Here is a 25,967-nt window from a genome sequence, read left to right on the forward strand (position 1 = left end):
AACTCATACTCAATGGTTTATAGAGTTATTATTAATAATGTTGCTTAATTTTTATAAAAAATAGCTGGTTATTTCTAAATTAATCGTTGTAAATTTTATATTTAATTAATTAATGAGAAAATTAGAAAGTAATATTTTTTGACTCAACATTTTCTTGCTCAAAAGTATTGATTATTGAACTTGAAGTTTGAACAGCTGATTGTCAAAATATGTCAACAAAACAAACTCCGTGTTTATTTTGAGGTTATATTTTAGCAATTTGATCAGAGTTTTATTACTTAAAATTGATTCTACGATATTGTAAGTGTAGGTCAAATGTCAAATCGTCCATTGATAAGTGGAATACGCGTAAATTGAGCCTGGTCACCGGTCTTGTGATATTTATCAAATATCAGTCATAAATGCTCTGTATTACATGGTACTACCGGTTTAATTCTTGTGCAGTGTAGACCGAGGTCATTTTTTGCTACATTAGCAAGCTAATTACGTCTCATCTGAGAGTAATACGTTCAAAGTAGGTAGTTTGTGTACATAAACTTCGTATTAGGCATTCTATTCGTAGTGCGTCGATGACTATTCCCAGTATATGTCGTGCTATTCTAGCGAATAGGTTCGGTTTCAGAATGTCGTCCACAAAGTTTACTTACGAGGTAATTTTTTTTTTGTAAGCTAACGAACTTTTTATAAATGGTTATACATGTGTAAATCTGTCTTTAGAAGTAAAAGATTTTTAATTTTATAATTGTTGCGACCGTTTTATTATTAATTATTATATTATTTTAAAAATATGAACTACATATATTTGTATTTATTGATTAATGCTAATAACTATTGCAATGCTATTACCGCCTGTGCTATCTCATAGGGATTTCCCATTTGTTACATCTAATGTAATATTCTAATCTTATAGAGAGGTAATCTTTGAGTCTAATGAATCCATATTGAGCCAGAGTGGTGGACTAGTACTATACTATACTAGAGTATTTTGAGAGGAGACTTGTGCTCAACAGTGAGCCAGTAATGATGGTATATTTCTATGAAAAACCTCAGTGTATTTGGTACTGATAAAATTCTTTATTTATATAAATTGTATCTGTTTTAGGATGCTGTCCACAAATTAAATTTGTTACAGTCAAATAAATCGACTATAGAGCAAATTCGTAAGGATATCAGGACTGGTCAAGTGAGTAACAAATAATGCACTTTACTATTATGTATCAAGCTAATTAATATATTTCCAAAAAGAGAAAGCATTAACTACTTAAGTAGAGGCTAGTACAGATACGAAATATTTAAAATTCACACCAAAATAAATCATTATCAACTGGTAAACGTCCACTGCTGGAACTGCCTCTTGCAAGGACTTCCAAGCACAACAATCTCGAGCCGCCAGCATCCAAAATAAACAAATGAATAGAATTCATCATATACCACTTGAATTACAATGTGTCAGTGTTATATCATACCAACCCAACCCAGGAATATAACCCAAGATCTCACAATCCAAAACCACACATGCTTATCACTGGACCAATGAGTATTATTACTTGTATGATTATGATTGTGAGAGAAAATACATCACTATTTAAAGCACTTGTATATTAAGTTTGGTTGTAAGTGTTCATTAATTTCCAGAATTTGTAGAAATGTGATAGCCTAATGGATATGACCTCTGCCTCCAATTCAGAGGGCATAGGTTTGAATCCGGTCCTGGCATGGGCACCTCCAACTTTTCAGTTATGTCCATATTAAGAAATTAAATATCATGTGTCTCAAATGGTGAAGGAAAAACATTGTAAGGAAACCTGCATACCTAAGATTTTTTTCAATTATATGTGTGTAAAGTCTGCCAATCCACATTGGACCAGCGTGGTGGATTAAGGCCTAACCCCTCACATTCTGAGAGAAGACTAGTGCTCAACAGTGAACCGAATATGGATTGTTAATGATGATGAATTTCCAGAAATGCACCAACCTGAAGGACATGGAGAAATATTTGCAGAGGACAGGAGTCACACTGTCTATGCTAGACGAGCTGTCGGTCATACATGTGGCTGGCACCAAAGGCAAAGTAAATTACCATATTTTTAACACTGCATTGGGTTCAATACCCAGTTTAGGTCTAATTCAGATTTTTTAAAAGTGAGAAGCTTTTTATCTGTTACTGATATACCTGTTTCACTCCAACTATGGATTCGTCAATAATTTCAAAGATTCTAACGAACTTCAAAGAACAAAGAGCCTAAGTACTTTGTATGAGTGCAAGAGACATGAATTACGAATCAATGTATAACTGGGATGCTCAGTAGTGCCATGGTAAAAGGAAGGAGGAACTAGATCAATAAGTTACGGGACATAAAAAGCTCCCCACAATAATTCTTGTCAAAAACTAACATACAGGCAACCTTTGCAATTAAGCATTAGATAATGCTTTGTCTCCAGAACCAGGTTAGACCTGGTGATCCACCAAATCCAAAAGCTTTACAAAGCTGAAGTCACAGTTTGCCAGTGGTGTAACTATACAATCTGAGGCCCCTGGTGACTTCATTGGATAGAAATATTGTGGTATACTTTTCATTTGCTAGATTTATTTCTGAACACATAATCTCGCGAGCTGGAGGCCCTTTCAAGCTGTAGGTCTGTGGCATTTTGCTAACCATGAGCCCGTGCCAATTTAATATTTATATCGTTACGCGAGTGATATATATACTTTTTATATATTCCTTACAAGTTAGCCCTTGACCGCAATCTCACCTGATGGTAAATGATGAAGCAATCTATGATGGAAGCTGGCTAAGTTGCTTAGACTATATAATTTTAACATTGTTCAGGGGTCAACAAGTGCGATGTGCGAGTCTATACTGCGCGCGCACGGCTACCGGACCGGCTTCTACTCTTCGCCGCATCTGGTGGAGGTGCGGGAGCGGATCCGGCTCGACGGCGCCACCGTGACGAGGAGCCAGTTCGCGCACCACTTCTGTCGAGTGTACGACGCGTTGCATGACACACAGGTTTGGGACCACTGACCGCTTCTACCGTTGAACTGTTCTTACTCGTCGCCGCATCTGGTGGACGTGCGGGAGCGGATCCGGCTCGACGGCGCCACCGTGACGAGGAGCCAGTTCGCGCAACACTTCTGTCGAGTGTACGATGCGTTGCATGACACACAGGTTTGGGACCACTGGCCGCTTCTACCATTGAATCGTTCTCTACTCTTCGCCGCAGCTGGCGGTGTGGGATCATAAAAACTGTCACATGTCTCATCATAAGGAGCTAATTTTAATGGTCTACTATTGGGCCAGGTCTCTCTTTTTATAATAGACTAGTTGACGCCGCGCGGTTTCACTCGCGTGGTTCCCGTTCCTGTATGAATACGGGGATAAAATATAGCCTATAGCCTTCCTTGATAAATGGGCTATCTAACACCAAACGAATTTTTTAAATCGGACCAGTAATTCCTGAGATTAGCGCGTTCAATCAATCAAACAAACAAACTTTCAGCTTTATAATATTAGTATAGATGGTTTAGACCCACCAAGTTGCTCCAATACGGGTTTGTGGACGTAAATTGTATATTTTAAATAAATGATGTTGCAAAGTGGAAGCTCAGCTCAGATAATCATATCCACTATTTGATGATTGACGAAGCAGTGGAAGACAAGTAAGAAATCCACGAGGGTTGAAGTCAAGTCTGGTTTCCTCTCCTCTTCATCAACTGCTTTTAGGTGGAAAACTCTTTGTTAGGAACCATCATCAGCTTGAATCCCACCCCCTTTAATGTTGAGCTTCTTAATTCTTTTACATTTACGATAAAGATAAACTAAACAGTTGGTATCGACCCATTTTACCTTTTCCCCCAAAACCCCATACTTAAGAGGTATAGATATACTAACTGCTGGGTTTATCGTTAGTACTATTTTTAAAACTTTACCCTTTTAAATGTTACTTGTACTAATATTGACACATAAGATAAAAGTGTCGCTTACTATAATTTGTCACTCCTATGTTGATTTGTACCTCACACCAGTGCTGTTCCTAGCGAATTTAACGAAATGGCGGAACTAGCGGAACGAATATGCGGACGTCCACTAGTAAATAACAAATACGTTTTAGTCTTTCGAAGGAGACATGCCGAAGTACTTCGCGTTCCTCACGGTGCTGGCGTTCAACGTGTTCCTCGCGGAGAAGGTGGACGTGGCCGTCGTGGAGGTCGGCATCGGCGGACTCGTGGACTACACCAACGTGTTGAGGTGATGAAATTAAATGTTTATCATTTCGTTATATCTCAGAATACATACGAGTAGGAGGTACCCTATTTTGACGGCCTTCATGGCGCAGTGGTGGATTTACAAGACAGAGGTCCGGGATTCGGGTTCGGCCCAACCGGGGCCGATTGGAGTTTTACTAAGTAGTTGGTCCAGGTCTGGCTAGTAGGATGCTTTGGCTGTGGCTACACGACATCGTACCGGGACGCTAAATCGCTTGGCGGTACGTCTTTGCCGGTAGGGTGGTAACTAGCCACGGCCGAAGCCTCCCACCAGCCAGACCTGGACGAATTTTTTTTTTTTTTTTTATTCTTTACAAGTTAGCCCTTGACTACAATCTCACCTGATGGTAAGTGATGATGCAGTCTAAGATGGAAGCGGGCTAACTTGTTAGGAGGAGGATGAAAATCCACACCCCTTTCGGTTTCTACACGGCATCGTACCGGAACGCTAAATCGCTTGGCGGTACGTCTTTGCCGGTAGGGTGATAACTAGCCACGGCCGAAGCCTCCCACCAGCCAGACCTGGACAGATTAAGAAAATCTCAATCTGCCCAGCCGGGGATCGAACCCAGGACCTCCGTCTTGTAAATCCACCGCGCATACCACTGCGCCACGGAGGCCGTCAAAAATTAAAAAAACCTCAATTAGACCAGCCGAAGATCAAACCCAGGACCTCCGTCTTAGATGGCAATGTTATCTACTTAAAATCAGTTAAAATCGAAGTCAAACCAACTTATTATTGAACTAACTGACGCCGTGCGGTTTCACCCGTGGTTCCTGTTCCCGTAGAAATACGAATAATATATAGCATATAGCCTTCCTCGATAAATGGGCTATCTAACACTGAAAGAATTTTTCAAATCGGACCAGTACTTCCTGAGACTAGCGCGTTCAACAAACAGACAAACTCTTCAGCTTTATAATATTAGTAATAATAATAATAATTTTTATTCAAAAGTATTTACGCAATACAAAAAAATATAAAAATTCTAAAATTATAAGTAGCGAGGTACATATTAGTATAGATAAAAAGTTAATTTCTTGTAGAAAAGTACCAGTAGTCGGTATAACAGCCCTGGGGCTGGACCACACGTCGATCCTGGGCACCACCATACCAGAGATAGCGGCCGCCAAGGCGGGCATCATGAAGAGCGGCTGCCAGGCGTATACCGTGCGACAGCCGCCAGACGCTATGCGAGTGCTGCAGACAGTTGCGTCTAATGTACAGGTACCAGCATCATCAAAAGTGGCGTGCACAGATGCACATCAAGTGCATACCCTTAGTTGCATGGTGCTATTCTGCCGAACACGCCGCATTGTTTATAACTGACTAGAAGACGAGAAGTAAAAGTGGTACATATATTGGCGTTAAGATTTTTAAATTTTCTCTTTGCTTAATGATCCCTTTAGTCTGAATCCCACACACTGTTGCAGGCTTCAATGCTGGTGTCTTCAAAAGTCTAATTGCAGGTCTTTCCCTTATTAGAGGCATGCTTGGGGTAATAATGTTTTAATCTGTAACAGTTAGTATCAGGTGTTATAAAATGTCTGAAAACACACAGCACAGGCTCTTCAAGGCATTGGTTCAATTTTATGCTTCTTACTCCAGTCCAGTTGTTAGCTTTTGTGGCTGTACATCATGTGATCTTGGGTTAAGGTTTGTGTCTTGGCTGTGAAATATTGAGTTTTTCTTTGATGATCCTGGTCATTATCATTAACATCTGACAGTGACTGACAGAGTCAAACATAGAAGCCTGGCCCTGTAGAAGTATTCAATAAAGTTGAATAGCCCACTGCCATTAAAGTCCGAATGCTCAGAGATTACGTTTCTGACACTTGTCAATGTTATCCTTTTATATTCGTTAGTTAACTACCTAATTGTTAATAATTTTAGCCCAAAATTTTAACGTTTATTGTAACTTGGCACAATTATTCAATTTTTAATGTTATTATTCATTATTAAAGCTAACAAAAGATATCTAAAACTTCGTTAGTTCATCGCTCATTCAATCACGACCTGTCAGAAACGCAATTTCTGAGCGGTCGGACTTTACAGGGTATTCTGACTATGATGTTGGTATGAAAGCTTAATGAATTACTTATTTCCAGTGCACATTAAACATTGTACCTGATTTCAACACATACAAATACCAAAACGGATGCAAATTCTCTATAAATTTAGAAGCATATCAAATGAATGCATCACTTGCTGTCCAACTATCACATGCATGGATGCGAATAGCCAGCCAAAGTACGGGATATCTTATACAAAAACAAGTAAATGGCAATAGTAGAAGTTATGATATAGAAAATACTAATGTAGAAAATGATCCAGTATTGGTGAATACCCTGACAAAAGACACAGTACTTGGTTTGAAGGAGTGCAAATGGCCTGGCAGGTACCATATTATTAAGTCAGAATATGCACAATTCTATTTGGATGGAGCACACACTAAGGAGTCTATGGAAATATGTGCTCAATGGTTCTTGGAAAATAACAGGTAATTGACATTATTATTATTAATATTTTCCTTAAATTGTATCTCAATGGAAAAACCATTACTTTGCTTGTTAATCTGGTTTATAACTGCATGAACTGTTTAGTGTCTTCGAAAGCTTTTTTTTAATCGATATACACCAACACATACTCTCTTATTTTTGGGAATTATGTTAGATCTTAGAAGATGTTTGTAATTTTTAAAAGGGCTTGGTTAGATCATATAAGTAGTAGTAAAAAATATATATTTCTTAAATTAATAATATTTATTACAATAAAAAATAATTATAAATAGTTATCACATAAATTATACTACTTAAAGTCAGATTTTCATGTTGATCTGAGATACTATTATCAAAAGTATTAATCACATCACAAACTTAACACAAATTAATGCTTTATGATTGCATAATTTTGTGAAATGGGCAGACCACAACACAGAAATATAAATCCACACTACTCAACAGTCAACTGAGTATCATTAACATCCAACAAGCGATCTATATCTGTGAGCCAAGAGATTAACCTATCTAAGTAACCACCGTCTTGTTTATAACTCAAAAGCATTAACTGCATATGCTGGAATGCCATTGGTTGCTCCAATAAGATCTTCAACCCACTATTTCTCAGTGAAAGCAATTTAATAAATACTATAGCTATCAGAGTCCACTGTATTGGCTTAAACATAATATTGTTAGCTTTTAATTTAAATGTATTAACTAGTAGACATATGTCGGAACTGATTGAACTGTATAAGCCTAAAGATCGAAGTATGTCCGGTAGTACTTTGTTCAAATGTTTGCAAACTATTCTCCTTCTTAAAGCATTCTGTGCATTTTTATCTACTAAAGGTAATTGTGTTTTATTCTCTTCTTCAATATTTTCATCTGTGTTTTCAGAGGTTTCATTTGGTATGGGAATCTCAGTTTGTGCAGAGAAGAAAGCTTTAACTTTTAACTGCATTTTCTTACTTTCCTCTTTCAGTATGCTGTAGTCTGGCAGTGGCTTGGACTCCCGACCCAATGTTTGCAAATCAAATCTCTTATCCTCTAATTCCAACATTTTTAATTTCTTACACAGAGCTTGGTATTGGTCATATGTATTGGAACTGTATGAGATATGTTTGGAATAGTTGTTCAAATAATCTTTAATGCATTCTCCTTTGTAGGCAACCATCTCTTTGACTTTGTCTTCACCAAATATAAAGAGTAATGTGTCTATGGTGAACCACTCTGCTAAACATTTTTCAACTTCTATTGTTATTGCTGCAATTGATGGTTGTTTCTTTTGTGGTAACTTTTTATTGTTTACAGTGCATTTTGTTTCTGATTTATTTGTCTGTGGTACATATACTAGTATAGGATCAACAGGTTTCACCGCTTTCTCTATCACATCACCTACAATGTTGAGTGGATTTTTCGTTATATTCTTTACAGGTTGGGTTTCTTTCACTGAAGTCATTGCTGTAGTTGGTTTGTTTATTATTCTAAGATCTATTGGTTTGATATCTTGCTCATCATTTGTATCACCAATTTTATTTGTGTTTGTGTTTAGATTTATAAATTCGTTTTTAACAGTTGTCTCTAATGGTGGTCCATTACAATCTGTAGATATATTATTTGAACTATCATCAGTACTATGATCTATTTTTTCAATTTTATTATCCTTTGCTGCCACAAAAATATTGTTTGCATTTTCAATTATATGTGATTGATTGTTATTTGTGTTGTTGCTGTTTTTATTATCATCTACCTCGTTAAGTGTGGCGTTTGCAAAATCATTTACAGATGTAAAGGTCTGTCTGTCTGACGTTGAGACAATTTTTTCAGTTAAGCTCAAATCAATTTCTTGCCCCATGCTCCCCACTGAATTTAATGGCAAAAGATATATAACTGGTATCTTTTCATAGTCCCTGAACCACAAAGGACTTGTTAACATTTGCTTTTTAACATGCATTGCAGATTTATAACATATGTTACTGCAGAAACTTTTCCTTGCAGTTATGTCGTAAACCTTATTCGTTTTCATAGATATTCTGTACTTTTGTTTAGGTATATCTTTCTCTGACAAGGTTTTATGGCACAGGGGATAACCGCATAGATGTAGTATAGATCTCTCTTCAATCACGTCTTCCAAGTGAGTTTGGTTGATATCAGGCAAGCATTTAAGGAAATAATCCTCCAGTATGTGTTTATCTAGCAAACTCTCCACTATTCTTTGCGCTTTGGAGTTGCATTCGCGTTTCTTTACGATTGCTTGTCTTACTTGCTCCTTCGTCAATTCTTCGATTTTAGTAGGTCTTTTAGCTGGTTTTTTTGCCTGCGCATCCATCTTTCAACAGTAAAATAATATAATATATAACTCTACATAAATGTTTTAAAGTTCTATTCTTATTTCTTATTTTAATTTTTAATAAAATAAATTTAAACATCAATTACATTCACACAAGCAAGACGAAACTTTGAAAATGACAATGACATTGACTTTTGACACTGACACTTGACACGACTTTGACAGTGCCATAGACAAGAAAGAAAGTGCCATAGACAAAAAATAAGACTGTCATATTATTCTGTTATTTTTGGTTGTGTATTTAGAAAGATTGTTACATTTTTGTTTCAGACACCAAGAAAAAATTTTGATATTCAGCGCAACTGGTGATAGAGACGCCGAAATGCTTTTAAAACCCTTAAAAGAAATCTATTTTGAAACAGTATTCTTTGTTATTCCGACTGCATATAAAGAAGTAACCAAAACAAATGATAACTATTCCTTAACGGAATACAAAGAGCTTATATCTAGATGTAATCGTCATGCTATAATGTGGGAAAATTTAAATGGAAAATCGAAAATTGTTGTATCACAATGTGTAGCAGATACCCTATTGGCTGTCAAAGATAATCATCCTAACACAGCTGTTTTAATAACTGGGTCTCTTCATTTAGTGGGAGCAGCATTGTCAATAATTGATCCTAACCTAAACAATGGGTAGCAAAATGATGTAAGTTACATGAAATCTGTGATTTTATATGGGATTATGTTAAAATGTGTATTTAAATATTATAAGTTATCAATTGTAAAGATGTTTTATTATTGGAAACACAAAGAAGAAACGCAAGAATATAATCGAATGCAAAGTGATAAAGTTCCTTTCTCCACGAAAAACATTTATAAAACTTGAAAAAAAAAATAATTGAAACAAAATAAATAACTATTTCTTTATTAGATTTTTGAAGCTGGTTTCGTAAATGCTATACTGTCATTGTCACTACAATCAGTCAATGTCACATTTTGTGAAAAGTCAAATTCAAAACCATTCAAAACAAAACTTTTGATGAAAGTTGACATTTGTTGACCTTTTTCATATTCTTAATTTAGTATGTAAAAAGCGTTTTTGTTATTTAAATAGTAAATGCGAACATAGTGCGAAGTGGAGTGCTTAGTTTATATTTCTCTACAAGATTCTTTTGGCTAGTAGTTTTATCCTTTTGCCGTATCTGGCAGTGCCAACCGATAACAGGTTTTATCAAAATATATACAGCATACAGTTGCTTATATTATTTACTTTCCAAATTGATAAATGATAACGGTTTATTTATCATGAGATACTAAGAAGGACGAGCAAATCGGAAATAGTATGGTGCATATGCAGAAGAAAAGATATATTTGATTTTAAGGTAATGCCTACTAATAACAATAATGTTAAAGTTGGTATTTTAATTTTTATTTGAATATAGTGTTTACCCACTGATAAGATAAATATTAAAAACTAGATGGGCGCCGGCGAAAACAATATAGTAAGTATACATATAAAAAACATTGAGATTTTTACATAAAATCTCTATTATTATATTAAATATATTAAATATAAAATTATTAAATATATAAAATATAAAAATTTAACTTTGGGCCACTTTTTCCCTTTAAAGTCTGAATATGTTCTATTATTAATATAATACCAGATGTCACACAATTTTACCCCTATAGTTCCCATTCCCATTGGAATACAGGGATAAAACATAGCCTATAGCACTTGTGTATTATATAGAATAGTGTAGCTTCCCAAAAGTGAAAGAATTTCTCAAATCGGTTCAGTAGTTTCAGAGCCTATCCAATGCAAACAAACAAACAAACAATTAAATCTTTCCTCTTTATAATATTAATATAAATTAGTTTATCCACTATAGTAAAGATCTGATTATCTCTGGACCAGGACAGGACATAGAGGACCTCAGTTATAGAGATTTGCAAATTAGACTTCCAATGACTGTGATCAAGTACATAATTCAATTGGTCCTCACAACGCTGTGCTATGACAAAACACAGAATTCAAAAAATCAGTTGTTGAGACATCAAGTTCTTTGTTTTAAATGAAAACAAAAAGTTGAAATAGACTATATTATACAGAGTGATGGGGAGTATTTCCCATAACTCTGGGGTTATATTCTTTACCAGAAATTAATAACATTTTCAAAGAATATGTTTTTTAATATTAATATTGTTAGAGTAAATAATACTTATTTCATTTGTAAATAGATCTTAAAATGTGTCCCTTATATGCTTTATTATTCTTATAAGGATTATATATAATTAAGGATAGATAAAGGTGTGTGTTACATATATAGTGAGAATTATTTGAATTACTTTGTATGAAAACATAGAAAGTTTTAAATTTTAATTATGCAGTTTGACTGTTATAAGTGGGCTCAGCAACACCTTGAAGTTATATATGTTTAAGTCCTAAAAAGTTCTTTTAATTTATTAATATGTTTGGAACATAGTAAACAAATGCAAGTGAAAGAAATGCATATGTTGAGATGGATGTGTGGTGTAACACCAGTGGTAGTGCCAGTGATAGAAAAATTGAGGATTAGAAGGTTAGCTTGGTATGGACATGTAATGCGTAGGGACGAAAGTCATATTACTAGAAAAATGTTGAATGTGCAAGTGGAAGGACATAAGAGGAGAGGAAGGCCAAAGAAGAGATAGTTGGATTATGTGAAAGAGGACATGTGTGTAAAAGGAGTAAATGATGAGTTGACGAGTAATAGAGACGAATGGAAAAGATTGACATATTTTTCTGACCCCACTTAAGTGGAATAAGGGTAAGGAGATGATGGAATATGTTTGAAACATGCTGGTAATTCATTTATGGTTTACACCATAAAATATTATCTTGATACAGTGTAATTAATATACACATGGCACAGCAGAATGGTCACCCGCACGGTTAATCCATGGATTGCTAAGATATTCATCTCATATGGTTCATACCAACCACCAGGTTAATTTAGCTTTAATTAATTTCTGTAGGCATTTCAAATAAGTTTCTTTTGAATATAATAATACTTAGATAAGTCTAAACATTAAATGTTATACATTACAAAAAATGTAGTGATTGTTATGTTTTGGCAAGCATTGTATTTATAATCTATATGCAATAACATTACCATTGTCTATAGTGTTGGTATTTTAAATATTTATGTTTTATATTACTGAGCCAAAACAAATTAGATAAGATGTTAGTTATTGAATTATTATTAAGGAATAGTATCTGTGCCATACCATAATGATTTTTCTAAACATGATAAGAATTGGGTGGGCAATTCTACTAATGGTTTTGTTATTTATTCACTCTTGATTAAATAATAAACCCATTTTAGTCTTAAATAAATATGACAAAACGAAAATTTATCTTTAATCAATTTAAATACATTGGAGCCAATACCTCCAATATTGGATTATGTCATTTATTGGGCATACTTGGACAATAAACATTTGAGTTTGTGTGTTTTAACAGTAATACATTTCAGTACAGTACAGTAATATATTGTTAATAAATTATTGTTTAAAGATATTGCCAGCCGTAGGTTTAGTGTTTAGTTTACTACTAGAGCAACTTTGGATACCTGTTCTAGTATAGAACTTGCAGCAGAACTATTTTGGCCAAAAAAGGTATTTAAATTTATTAAAGATAATTTTTCATTTAGTCATATTTATTTATTTGTTTTGTATTGTCACTGAATATTTCTTAAGATTATACTAGTATTATAAAGAAGTTTTTTTTTTTTTTCTGATTGTGTAAGTGCCGTAGGCTCCTTATGGGACCTCATTGGCGTCACCGGGGGGTAAACATAAAGAAGTAGAGTTTGTGGTATTGTAGGATCTCTGGTATACTGAACCAATTTTGTAAATTATTTTATCCATATATTCTCAAGGGAACAGGAACTACGCGGTTGAAGCTGCGGCGTGTCGACTAGTTTATAATAAAACACACATACACAGCTGAGGTTTCGTATACCTTTCTCAACTTGTATTTTTCTTGATGCTACACCTAATTACTTAAATATAAAATTTGATTATCTCCGTCAATGCCTAGTTGTTACTATATTTTACTATTCACGATTTATATGTGTTCATATGTATGCTACGATCTTTAGGCCACATCTACACTAACTATGCTATTACAGCCATATTTACAAATATGGACTAAGATTAAATCTTCAATTTTTTTTTATTATTTCGATTAATTATCGTCAAAGTAAAGTGGACCTAATCACTACAATTCAAAGGTTACTTTACCTATATTTTTTAAATATAATCTTGCATAAATCAATGTCTCTTGTTAGTGTTTGTTAATTGGCTCAGTATATGAATAATGCACTCCAGCCTCCAGGTGAAGGCCCCCTGGCATCATGCATATGTGGATGTGGTTTGGCTACGACGTGGGCGAATTCCTGTTCGCCGGGCTCGACGTCAACACGCGGTGGGCCTTTGCGCTCACGTGGATCGCGCTGTTCTTCGTCGCGCTGCTGTTTGAAGCTTCCAAGGTAGGAAAAAACTAAGAAATAAAAAAGTTACCATCGAATATGAAAGTCCTCGTTGAGACGAATCGAACGAGCCCAAAGTCGATGAGGTTGCTTCGTTTAATTACGGAGTTCCTATGGCTACCTTTCCCTTCCAACTCCCTCATCAGACCCTGGTTACCATATAGTATCAAATTACTTGGTAACACGAATGAAATGAGCCCAAACTCGATGGGATTGCGTCGTTTAATTACGGAGTTTCTATGCCCACCTTCCAGCTCCGTCATCAGATCTTGCATGCGAAATTTCACCTCATCGGACCGGGACCCGTACTTATGAAACCGTGGCTAATGTATGAATGGTGTGGTATCAAGGTGAAAAGTAGTTGGATAGAAGATCCAACCAAAAAATAAAATTAAATTGGTAGAGCCGTTTCTAATATCGTGAAACGAGATTTTTATATATTACATGATACGACTATCGATGTTAACTGTAGATAATAACTTGGAATACAAGTTGTGGCGAAGGGCGATTGATTGCCATTTGCTACCACCCTAAGTCAAGAGTGTATTTTTTTATTTTTTTATTTACAAGTAAGCCCTTGACTACAATCTCACCTGATGGTAAGTGATGATGCAGTCTAAGATGGAAGCGGGCTAACTTGTTAGGAGGAGGATGAAAATCCACACTCCTTTCGGTTTTTACACGACGTCGTACCGGAACACTAAATCGCTTGGCGGTACGTCTTTTTCGGTAGGGTGGTAACTAGCCACGGCCGAAGCCTTCCACCAGCCAGACCTGGACCAATTAAGAAAACCTCAATCTGCCCAGCCGGGGATCGAACCCAGGACCTCCGTCTTGTAAATCTACCGCGCATACCACTGCCACGGAGGCTGTCAAAAACAAGCGACAAAGTAGACAAATTGTGTATATCCTTCCTATTTAATTCAGTTGAAATTAGCAGAATCTTCGACCGTGCTTCTCGATGTTATATCGAATTCCTACTCGGAAACAATGATAGCATTTTCTTGCGAAGCCAAAATTTTTAGTACATAATATACATATACAATATACATAATATGTTAAAATGCTCTCTTATCGTAGGTTTATCTAGCGCGGGTGCAGCGGGAGGCCCATCAGAAGCTGTATCCCTACCGGTGTGACGAGAGACGAAACCTGCTCAATGATCGGTAAGTTACTTGTAGCATTGACGCAGCGACCAGCTTGCTGGGTCTAAGCTCCATATCCCCTCTCCTATGAGGAGGGAGGCTTAGCCCTGCAGTGTGCCATAAAAATAGGCTGATAATGATGCGTCGTCAACGGTAGCTACTTTTTATTGCATGCGAAATGTATGTTTCGTTCTATTCAGTAGGTAGTACTTTTGGTAAGAACGAAGTTGATGAGTAAAAATATAAGAAACAAACTCGGATCTATAATTTTAGTAGGTATAGGTAAAATTTCAATATAGTTTATTTTGGCTATATTTCATATATCAATCAAATCAAATAGCTCTATACAAGCTCTTTCGATTTCCATCTAAATTAAATTTGGTGGTAGGTACGAGTAGGCTCATTGACTAGCGATTCAGCGTTCAGTATTCCGCATGGAAATCGATCAGACCTAGTTAGCCCTCCATCCTAGACCAGATTGTCGTCAGGCGAGATCTGTTATCGCCGCGTTGCAACGACTTGCGGTACGGAAGGCTTCAGTGTGCTCGTGGCGTTCGAGCCGTCTACATCTCTTGTTGTGTAACTCTTTATGGGTAATGGGTTACTTGGGATAGGCGGGGAGAGTGACTTGAGTGAAAAAGGGGAGTGTTTGTTAACAATCAAAGAATCCTTTAATCCTACACACAACGTTTACAAGTGCGTGACTTCACTCAAGGTCATTCTCTGCCATTCTAGGGTCTTATTTTGGTTAGAGTTTGATTTGTTAATTAAGTTGTTTTGACATGTTGTGAATGACCTTTGTTCGACATTAGTTTTCTTCTCTCTTTCTGAGTCTGCTAAAAGGTCGCAGTCTTGATCGAACTTTTATTGCTTGATTCTAACTGAATATAAAAACCAGTCAAAGAACTCGTAGCTGACATATTTAATATTTTATTTGTTTAACATTTTCTGCACGTAGTTATTGTAATAAATCTTTTATCGGAGCTGCTTTGTACGTACATTGTGTTAAAACAATATATTGCATCGTGCATGTCGTCAGTAACAAATGCATGTTTATTTACGGTTCGATTTATTGTACTTTTGAACTGGCAATAGCCAATGATATAATATTATATTTTTAACCGACTTCAAAAAGGAGGAGGTTCTCAATTCGGTCGGTATTTTTTTTTTTTTTTTTTTTTATTATGTATGTACACCAATTACTCAAAGACGCCTGGACCGATTTCAAAAATTCTTTTTTTGTTTGAAACGGTATAGTCCCCATTTGGTCCCATTGCCATCATGTCACGATCTGATGATGGAATCTTGGAGAAATTGAGGGGAACTTTCGAAAATTATATGGGTGTCTAGTGTGTTCGTATACTTTTCCATTTAGTACTTTTAAGCACTACAATTTTATGAAGGTATAAAATCGATCTGATGATGGAGCCATAAAACAGACGAGGGAACTCCTCGGCGATTTACAGCAGTTACCTTGTGTTTGGGCTTGATTAATTTGTATTAATGAGAACTTTCCACATAGGTAGGTTGTGACTGTCATTTAGGGGTTTGGTGATGAAGACCAAGGACAATTAAGGGAACTCCTTAACAGTTTACAGTAACCACCTTGTGTTTGGCCTTGATTTATTCGTATTGCTGAGAACTTTGGACCTAGATGAGTTGTGTCTGTTATTAGGGGTCTGATGATGAAGACCAAGGTCAATTAAGGGAATCCCTTTACGGTTTACGGTCGCTACCTTGTGCTTGGGCTTGATTAATTTGTATTGCTGTGAATTTTGTACCAAGATGGGTTGTAACTGTCATTAGGGGTCTGATGTATTCGTTTGAGATGAAATTTTACACTAAAAATGAAAAAATAATAAAAATTTTAATAAAAAAATACAACCGACTTCAAAACCTAAAAACGTACCCACTAAACTAAAAAGTGAAAAATAACATCATAATATGTTCTACCTGCTGATCAGTATGAAGTCGGTGCTTAGCCGGTGTTGTCTTAATTTAAGCCATTTCTGACAGGACCACATGGAACAACACTGTCTGCAAAATCTAAATCTATTAGATATTCTCACATGGCTTGAATTAATACATCACCGGCTAAGCACCGCCTTCATACTGATCAGCAGGTAGAACATATTATGATGTTATTTTTCACTTTTTAGTTTAGTGGGTACGTTTTTAGGTTTTGAAGTCGGTTGTATTTTTTTATTAAAATTTTTATTATCATCTATAATTATTCTATTGTAGGTGACATCTTATCGCATTGTAATAAGTTTTTTTTCGTAGGTATAGGTAACAATGTAATGTAGATACAATGAAGAGTGTACCCACATACTGAAATAAATATTTTACTTTGTGTATCATTAGTAGATAAGTAGGTATATAAATATATGTACATACTCATCGTCATCATCATTATCAACCCATATTCGGCTCACTGCTGAGCTCGAGTCTCCTCTCAGAATGAGAGAGGTTAGGCCAATATTCCACCACGCTGGCCCAATGCGGATTGTCAGACTTCCTCACGATGTTTTTCCTTCACCGTTTGTGACAAGGAGACACGTGATATTTATTTTCTTAAAATGCACACAATTGTAGGGGCATGCCCAGGACCGATTCGAACCTACACCCTCCAGAATCACAGGCAGAGGTCATATCCACTGGGCTATCACAGCTACCTACATATAAATTTATATATATATCGAAAAGTATGCTCGGGTACTCCTTCACCATTCTATCATGGCTGGACTGCCAGGCATGGACGATATCTACCGCTGCCGAAGTGATGATACCGCTACGTAGTAGATATTTCCCGAACGCGTAATATGTGGTATGGTTCTCCATTCTCCATTCCCCATTCACGCCTTGCAAATATCTGAAATACTTTTCCAAAATCCGTTTTCCCTGTCACTTATAATAAATATCAAGTAAATAGTAAATAGATATATACCTTATGAACAAGCACAATCCACCACAGATTGCATCAGGCATTTTAGTCCAGTGTTACCTTATAGGGTTAAAAAAAAACTTTTGAAAAAAACATAGAACCGAGAATTGAGAACCTACTCCTTTTTTTGACGTTGATTACAAACAGGCTTCGCATGATAAGTTCATAACGATTTTTATAAACATTCATAACGATAGTGAATATGAATATAGGTAAGCTCTTTTTAAATATCTCGGATCGATCGTACTAAAATAATTCCACAAGTCACCATCTCGATATGCATTGCATTAGTATAATAATGTAATAATAAATAAGTATAAAGGTACCTAAGTATTTATTGCATTGACCTTATAGAATGAGGGCAAATTCATTCTATGTACTTACTTTCTAATTTTGTGATTATTGTCAGACCTTGCAATACAAATTCATAATTACCTATAAGTAGATTATGGTTTAGTAATTATGTACTTTCATAATTACTAAACCAAGAGGTGAAAGCTCAGTGGATATGACCTCTGCCTCGGATTCCGGAGGGCGTAGGTTCTAATCTGGTCCGGGGCATGCGCCTCCAACTTTTCAGTTATGTGCATTTTAAGAAATCAAATATTACGTGTCTCAAACGGTGAAGGAAAAAATCGTGAGGAAACCTGCAGATCAGATAATTTTCTAAATTCTCTGCGTGTGTGAAGTCTGCCAATCCGCATTCGGCCAGCGTGGTGGACTATTGGCCTAACCCCTCTCATTCTGAGAGGAGACTCGAGCTCAGCAGTGAGCTGAATATGGTTTGATAATGATGATGAAACCAAGAGGCTAAATACTAAATAGGTGAGTAGTAGAAGGTGTATCTAATATATGTATGTACATAGCCAAAAAAAATAGACTATGTACGTACATTATAAACCCCACGGCTGATGCACCTAACTTCCCCGCACGCACGATTTTACACCCGCGCAGTCTTTTCCCCCTTCGCCCGCATATCATGGGAGTGTCATCAACGTACTTGCCAGACTACAGGCTTGTAGTCTAATTTAATCGCCTCATAATTGGCCTATTTTTATTAATGGTAAATTTACTTTCTGCTTGCAATAGCTACATAAGGAAAATCGTGTCAAAAATAAGTTAGTTAATTGAAAAATGAAAATATTAGCACCTGAAGCAATATTTTACAAGACAATATGGCAATTACCATGCATGAGAAATGAATTTAAAGTACGAATATGTGTATATGAAACCAGGTGAACAAGCAGCGTAATTATACGCTACTATAATGTATGCAGAGCAAATATATTAATGATCAAAATTATTGAAACAAGTCGGATTTCGTAATATTTCTGTTTTAAGAAATAAGAAATAGTGTTCCGGTATTATGTCAGATAGAAGCCGCATAAGGGTCGATACTAAATAGGCGAATAGGTCCTATTATAATCAGCCTATTTTAAAGATTACTAAATATCATACCATAGGTTATGGGCAGGCCACATAGTTCGAAGAGCCGATGGGGTCTCAAAGTGCTGGAATGGCGACCCCGCACCGGAAAGCGCAGTGTTGGTCGACCCCCCACTAGATGAACCGACGATATCAAGAGGCTTCCAGGGAGGTTGTGCTTGGAAGTCCATGCAAGAGGCCTATGTCCAGCTGTGGACGTCCATCAGCTGATAATGATGAGGATGACACATCATACCAGTGTCTATTTCATCATCTATTTCATTGTAAACTTGTTGCAGGGAGCAAGGTAATCCTATGGAGCCGACGACCAGCCGGAACGCAAGTTCTGGTCAAGTGAGCAGATGGGCTTCCTTCAGAGTCAGGTCAGTTGATTTTGGTGTGGAATACTTATTCGTACTGACGACGTTTATGTATTTTTGATGAGGGGATACTATTCCAGTTTTAACACTTTTTAAAATAGAATTTTGCTCCACAACCCACAAACAACTTCTATAAAATCCTCAAAAACATGATTATTTTTATTTATAATAATTATGTATTTACTTGTGCACTGTATTCACATTTCCCTGAGTGAAATGAACTTGAAATGACTTAAGTTTGAAATTATTTAAGCAGAGAGTAGCTGTAGTATGGAATAAAGTTGAATATGTTCCCAAAGATATATATAGATTTAATGATATAGATTTAAATATGGAGCTACTCTTATAAGGGCGTCGACAAATTTCATCGACCCGAATGTTTACCCATATATAGATTTAATGATATAGATTTAAATATGGAGCTACTCTTATAAGAGGCGTCCACAAATTTCATCGACCCGAATGTTTACCCTAGGACCAAATCCCACATCATACCCTTAAGAAAGTCCCTTCCCTTCTTCATAATTAGCCTTTGGGTTGCCCTTTGACATAGCTTCTGCGCTCACTAATTGATTCTTCTGCGATCACCAATTGAATCTTCTGTGCTCACACATTGATTCTTCTGCGCTCACCAATTGAATCTTCTGTGCTCAAAGTTCAAATTCGAATAAGATGTGTTATTGGCGAAAGATTCATCGACGAGTGCAAAATAACGGAATCCCACCCCAGGACGCTGGTGAACGGGCAGCAGACGCTGGTGTTCGTGGCGCACAACGTGGTGGGCTACCTGCTCATGCTGGCGGTCATGCTGTACAACGTGCAGCTCATCCTCGCCGTCGTCTTCGGCATGATGCTGGGTGAGTGGACACCCTCAGACGAATTAGGGTCCGTTTATATCTATAGCGTGCTAGAGTGCCGAGGCAGACAAAAAAATATTCTTCTTTATAGTGTTTATTGATGTACGCGGCTGCGAAGACGTTGACAGACTATAGATATAAATACGTTAATAAACAGTATATAGAAGAATATTATTTTGTCTGTCACGGCCCGTGTCTGGCACGCTAAATGTCTGTAGATATAAACAGACCTTTATATGTATAAGGACAGTCAGGTCCTTATACCCAATGATATTTTATACCAGAGATAAGGCACTCGTGCATCAAAACTGAGGTAGACAAATGTGTATAAATTGTCTTAATTTCATTTATTTGCTTTTTAAACAGCGAACGTTCTTTAATCAAATAATACCTATGTAAATGTCTACAATGTCGAGATGTGTGTTCAGGAAGTGTGAAAACTATATATACATAAATATATAATAGAATTAAAGACGAAATCGTGCATGTGTGTGCTTAGTGGTGTGTTCAATTTGGATCACTTTTTGCGATGATTTTATAGGCACGTAACCTATCTAAAGTATAAAATTATCATTGCTTATACATATATTTCGTTGCCCCTGTCAAATATCAAGAATTAATGATCTAACGCGTTTATAAATACTGTATCTATAGAATTGATGTTTCATTGTAATCGTTTTCATCGTTTGCCGGTTTTTGTGGTCAGTATAAAAAATGGTCAACAAGGAAAAAAAACTTCGCCAATGCGAAGTCACGAATTGAATCGACTGAGAGTTCGTTTCAAAGTACCAATTTTTTTGTAATTTAATTGTCATCATCACAAACAACACTAAATAGTTATAGCGTTCCGGTACGATGCCGTGTAGAAACCGAAAGGGGTGTGGATTTTCATCCTCCTCCTAACAAGTTAGCCCGCTTCCATCTTAGACTGCATCATCACTTACCATCAGGTGAGATTGTAGTCAAGGGCTAACTTGTAAAGAATAAAAAAAAAAATGTAATTTAATAACTATATATAAAGTTAATCTGTGGCTAGCCGTGTTTCAATATTAGCTCACGACCCATACTTTGGGACCTCCTGACCTGAAGTCTTCACAAAGGTTTTCTCATTTTGTTCCAGGCTACTTCCTATTCGGCACGAAGCTGACGCGCCTGCAGATGCAGTGCGTCAACGCCAAGCGAGTCATCTGCACTCCAGAGTGTGACGACACTGGTAATTATTAGCATTCTGAGCACGAAATCTCGCATGAGAATGCACTATCTCGCACGAGATCGTCTTATCTCGCACGAGATTGCACTGTCTCGCATGAATGTATGGTGATAATTATCTCTTGACATACATATTAGGCCGATCGTTAAACATTTCTTTAATTCCATATAAGACATTGCTCCTTACCTCTACCGTCTATATTTTATTAAAACAGTACCTTTGAATGTCTGTTCTGTGGGACAACTGTAACTAGGGGCGTAGACTTAAAATAACACCGTACCTATGTGCTACCTTCTGATCAGTTTGAAGGCGGTGCCAAGTCCTGGCTTCGATCCTCGGCTGGGCCGATTGAGGTTTTCTTAATTGGTCCAGGTCTGGCTGGTGGGCCTCGACCGTGGCTAGTTACCACCCTACCGACAAAGACGTACCGCCAAGCGATTTAACGTTCCGATACGATGTCGTGTAGAAACCGAAAGGGTGTGGATTTTCATCCTCCTCCTAACAAGTTAGCCCGCTTCCATCATAAATTGCATCATCACTTACCATCAGGTGAGATTGTAGTCAAGGGCTAACTTGTAAAGAATGAAAAAAAAAAAAGAAAAACATTGGGCATGGTATTTTCCAAGTTTAACTTATAGTGCATACCCTAGTTAAATACCTCATCCACGCTGATCCACTGATCATAACCGTCCCCCCGACCCCCGCGGGCGCAGATCGCTGCAACACGGAGAAGTGCACGTGGGAGCAGTGCTCGGGCAAGCTGTGCAAGCAGATGGACGCGCTGGAGCTGCAGCAGACGGACACGGAGCTCTACGACCGCCTCAAGTACCCTCCCATCCGAGACTCCTCACTAGCGCTTGTCCGGACGCTCAGAGATTGCGTCTCTGACATCTGTCAATGTCACCTTTTTATATTTGTTGAATAACTAATTGCTAATAATTTTAGCCCAAAATTGAAACGTTTATTTTAAATTACTATAATTATTAATTTTTTAATGTTATTACTCGTTATTAAGGTTAATAAAATATATTGAAAATTTTGCTGTCCGTTCGAAGTTACATCGCCCATTCGTTCATGACCCGTCAGAAACGCAATTTCTGAGCGGCCGGACTTTACTTCTTACATTAGTTCCCACAAAGACCTGCCGGCGTACTAACGGAAGAGAGCGGGATATTTACGATTTTGCTGCTATTTGTCAACAACTCAATGATATCTCTCTCTCTCTCTTTCTTGTCATGAAATGTATCGTTGTCGCATGCTATTACAATATGTAATGATCTACACTTGTTCACTAGTTCCCACATAGAGCTGCTGGCTTCGTGACGATAGAGAGAGGGACATTTTGTCGTCGCTATTGGTTGCCAGTATCTCTCTCTTTCGTCACAAAGTATGTCGTTGTCGCATGCTAGACGCGGCGAGTATTTGCCATTCTTCGTACTATTTTCTAAGCATTGTACATTAATTTTTATTTTGTCAAATAGTTTTTATTATAAGATTTATGTCATTGTAGATTAGATTATTTTTAATAGTCTTGTCCATTGTACTGTAGTTGAGGGTAGTTTGTTATTTATTCGCGTTTTACAAGTTTTATAGCAATGCCTTTGCCTGCTTTAATGGTACAAGACCCTGGCATTTATAGCTTGACAACTTCGTTCATAACACTCCCGAAGGATCGCGCGGGCAGGGGGCGTGTAGCGATGAAAGAAAAACACACGACTGATGCGCTTCCCCGCACGCAAGATTTCGCACCCGCACAGTCTTTCCCCCCGTCGCCCGCAAGTGTCATCCACGAACTTGCCAGACTATAACCAATGATACATTAAGTAAATAATAAAGAATTAACTAAACATAACACAAACATTTCTTCTATTACAGCTGAGACTACAACCCCGCCGCTTCTAGACTCAGCACAGAACTCGGAATCTGACTTTTTCATATGCAGGACGAGAAATTGCATACAACCGTCACATTATTTCCCAGCGACCACATCGCCGGAAACTGGCGAATCTAGTACCGCGTCGTGTTCTTACGGCGCCAAAATGTGCCCGTCTAAAGTTGCCAGAGTGAAAAAAGCCCAAAATTCTTGCCATCATGGTGAAAGCGAAAAAGAGGACAGCCCTAGCGTGGAAGACACGCAACTTTTAAACCGGGGCTGTTGTAAAAAGAAAGAGACTCCATCAGAGGAATCTTGTTGCAAATCTAAACACAGCGCCGCTTTAGTTCACGAGGAACCTCAAGAAGATATAACTCTGACGGAAAACAAAGATCAGAGTAGAGAAGACAGCCCGCAGGTCACGTGTTGCCATAACGCAAAACCTCCCAGCGGCAGTCAGGAACAGATAATAAAGTGACCCAATATTTGCGTTTGATTATACTCTGTGCTCTGAGCACTTGCCAAGAAAGTTGGAACAGGGAGATTTGATAGCTAGGGATGGCAAGTGATTTGTTTTCTAAAGCCGGGTCTAGACAAGTGTAACGCGTAATGTAATCCATCGTGTAATGTAATGCGAATATTACGTGTGGACGGCACTACGAGCATTACATGTAACGTTCGCGCCGGCGTTTGGGCTCGGCTGTCGGTTTTTTGCGCGAACATAAAGGCGCTTGCAGTGCTCGTAACTGTTGGAAACCACTATTGATTCATTGATTCGCGTAGACAATTCGTTTCGAGATCGTGTGCCGTCCACACTGTTGACATTTCTTTACACACTGTTGACACTAAATTACACGTAATCTTACATTACGCGTTACACACGTCTGGAACCGGCTTTACCGACTTCAAAAAGGAAGAAGGTTTTGTTCCACTATATATATATTTTTTTCATTCTTCTCTCAATTGTGGAGCGATTATTATCGGAAGATGTTTTATGAAGTCAGTTAACTTTTTTAACCGACTTCCAAAAAGGAGGAGGTTCTACGTTCGGCTGTATGTATGTTTTTTTTTTTTTTTTTTTTTTTTTTTTTATGTATGTCCAGCGATAATTCCGTCAATTATGGACCGATTTTGAAAATTCTTTTTTTGTTTTGTAGGGTTTACTTCCAGGGTGGTCCCATTTTTTTCATGTCAGGATCTGATGATGGCATCCTGGAGAAATTGAGGGGAACTTTCGAAAGTTGTAGAGACGGCTAGTACGTTTGTTAGTGTTTCCATAAGGTATTTTAAACCACTACAACTTTATGAAGGTTTGGAGTTGGTCTGATGATGGAGCCGAAACACAGACGATGGAACTCGTCAAGGATTTACAGCAGTCACCTTTTGTTTGGGCTTGATTAATTTGTATTGATGAGTACTTTCCACCTATATGGATTGTGACTGTATTAAGGGTCTGGTGATGAAGACGAGGGACAGTGAAGAGAACTCCTCGACGGTTCACAGTAGCTACCTTGTGTTTGGACTTGATAAATTTGTATTGATGAGAACTTACCACCTAGATGGATTGTGATTGTATTAAGGGTCTGATGATAAAGACGAGGAACAGTGAAGAGAACTCCTCGACGGTTCACAGTAGCTACCTTGTGTTTGGACTTGATAAATTTGTATTGATGAGAACTTTCCACCTAGAAGGATTGTGACTGTATTAAGGGTCTGGTGATGAAGACGAGGGACAGTGAAGAGAACTCCTCGACGGTTCACAGTAGCTACCTTGTGTTTGGACTTGATAAATTTGTATTGATGAGAACTTTCCACCTAGATGGATTGTGACTGTATTAAGGGTCTGAAGATGAAGACGAAAGACAGTGAAGGGAACTCCTCGACGATTCACAGTAGCTACCTTGTGTTTGGACTTGATAAATTTGTATTGATGAGAACTTTCCACCTAGATGGATTGCGACTGTATTAAGGGTCTGGTGATGAAGACGAAGCACAGTGAAGAGAACTCCTCGACGGCTCACAGTAGCTACCTTGTGTTTGGACTTGATAATTTTGTATTGATAAGAACTTTCCACTTAGATAGGTTGTGACTGTACACACGCAGTGGGTATGCTAACACTAAAAATAAAAAAATAAAAATTTTAATAAAAAAAATTCAACCGACTTCCAACTCAAAAAATAACTTTAACTAAAAAGCAAAAAATAACATCCTACCTATGTGCTACCTTCTGATCAGTTTGAAGGCGGTGCCAAGCCAGTGTCGTGTTTTAATTAAAGCTGTTTCTGGAATAACCACAGAAATTTTGTAGTTTAAACGTATTTAATTAAAACATCACTGGCTTGGCACCGCCTTCAAACTGATCAGAAGGTAGCACATAGGTAGGATGTTATTTTTTGCTTTTTAGTTAAAGTTATTTTTTGAGTTGGAAGTCGGTTGAATTTTTTTTATTAAAATTTTTAAATGTTTATTTTTATTTTATGCGCTTTTCATTGCGATGTGTACTCTAATGTAACATTATACATTTCACTGTACTGCCGC

At 37.2% G+C, this 25,967-nt stretch overlaps 3 protein-coding genes across 4 annotated transcripts; 2 read left to right on the plus strand and 1 right to left on the minus strand.

Annotated features, from left to right (window-relative positions):
• The first annotated feature begins 199 nt into the window (after positions 1-199).
• LOC112054594 (folylpolyglutamate synthase, mitochondrial) lies at positions 200-9,845 on the plus strand. The gene is made up of 8 exons (XM_052881345.1): positions 200-650; positions 1,103-1,183; positions 1,964-2,071; positions 2,832-3,011; positions 4,114-4,250; positions 5,315-5,495; positions 6,377-6,768; positions 9,387-9,845. The coding sequence occupies exons 1-8, from the start codon at positions 570-572 to the stop codon at positions 9,754-9,756; spliced, it is 1,530 nt and encodes a 509-aa protein (XP_052737305.1). The 5' UTR covers positions 200-569; the 3' UTR covers positions 9,757-9,845.
• On the minus strand, positions 7,012-9,340 carry LOC112054592 (putative RNA polymerase II subunit B1 CTD phosphatase Rpap2). The gene has a single exon (XM_024094429.2). The coding sequence runs from the start codon at positions 9,093-9,095 to the stop codon at positions 7,221-7,223; it is 1,875 nt and encodes a 624-aa protein (XP_023950197.2). The 5' UTR covers positions 9,096-9,340; the 3' UTR covers positions 7,012-7,220.
• Positions 9,846-9,986: 141 nt separating the features above from the next.
• On the plus strand, positions 9,987-25,612 carry LOC112054593 (uncharacterized). 2 transcript variants are annotated; one of them, XM_024094434.2, is made up of 7 exons: positions 9,987-10,561; positions 13,434-13,594; positions 14,675-14,760; positions 19,408-19,491; positions 20,218-20,345; positions 21,466-21,558; positions 23,431-25,612. In XM_024094434.2, the coding sequence occupies exons 2-7, from the start codon at positions 13,460-13,462 to the stop codon at positions 23,904-23,906; spliced, it is 1,002 nt and encodes a 333-aa protein (XP_023950202.2). In that variant the 5' UTR covers positions 9,987-10,561; positions 13,434-13,459; the 3' UTR covers positions 23,907-25,612. The 2 variants fall into 2 exon arrangements, with proteins under 2 accessions (XP_023950202.2, XP_023950200.2); XM_024094432.2 differs by having other exon boundaries at positions 9,987-10,441.
• The last annotated feature ends 355 nt before the right edge of the window (positions 25,613-25,967 follow it).

The sequence above is a fragment of the Bicyclus anynana genome, chromosome 4 (assembly GCF_947172395.1).
Source record: "Bicyclus anynana chromosome 4, ilBicAnyn1.1, whole genome shotgun sequence".
In the NCBI taxonomy this organism is placed as follows: domain Eukaryota; kingdom Metazoa; phylum Arthropoda; class Insecta; order Lepidoptera; family Nymphalidae; genus Bicyclus; species Bicyclus anynana.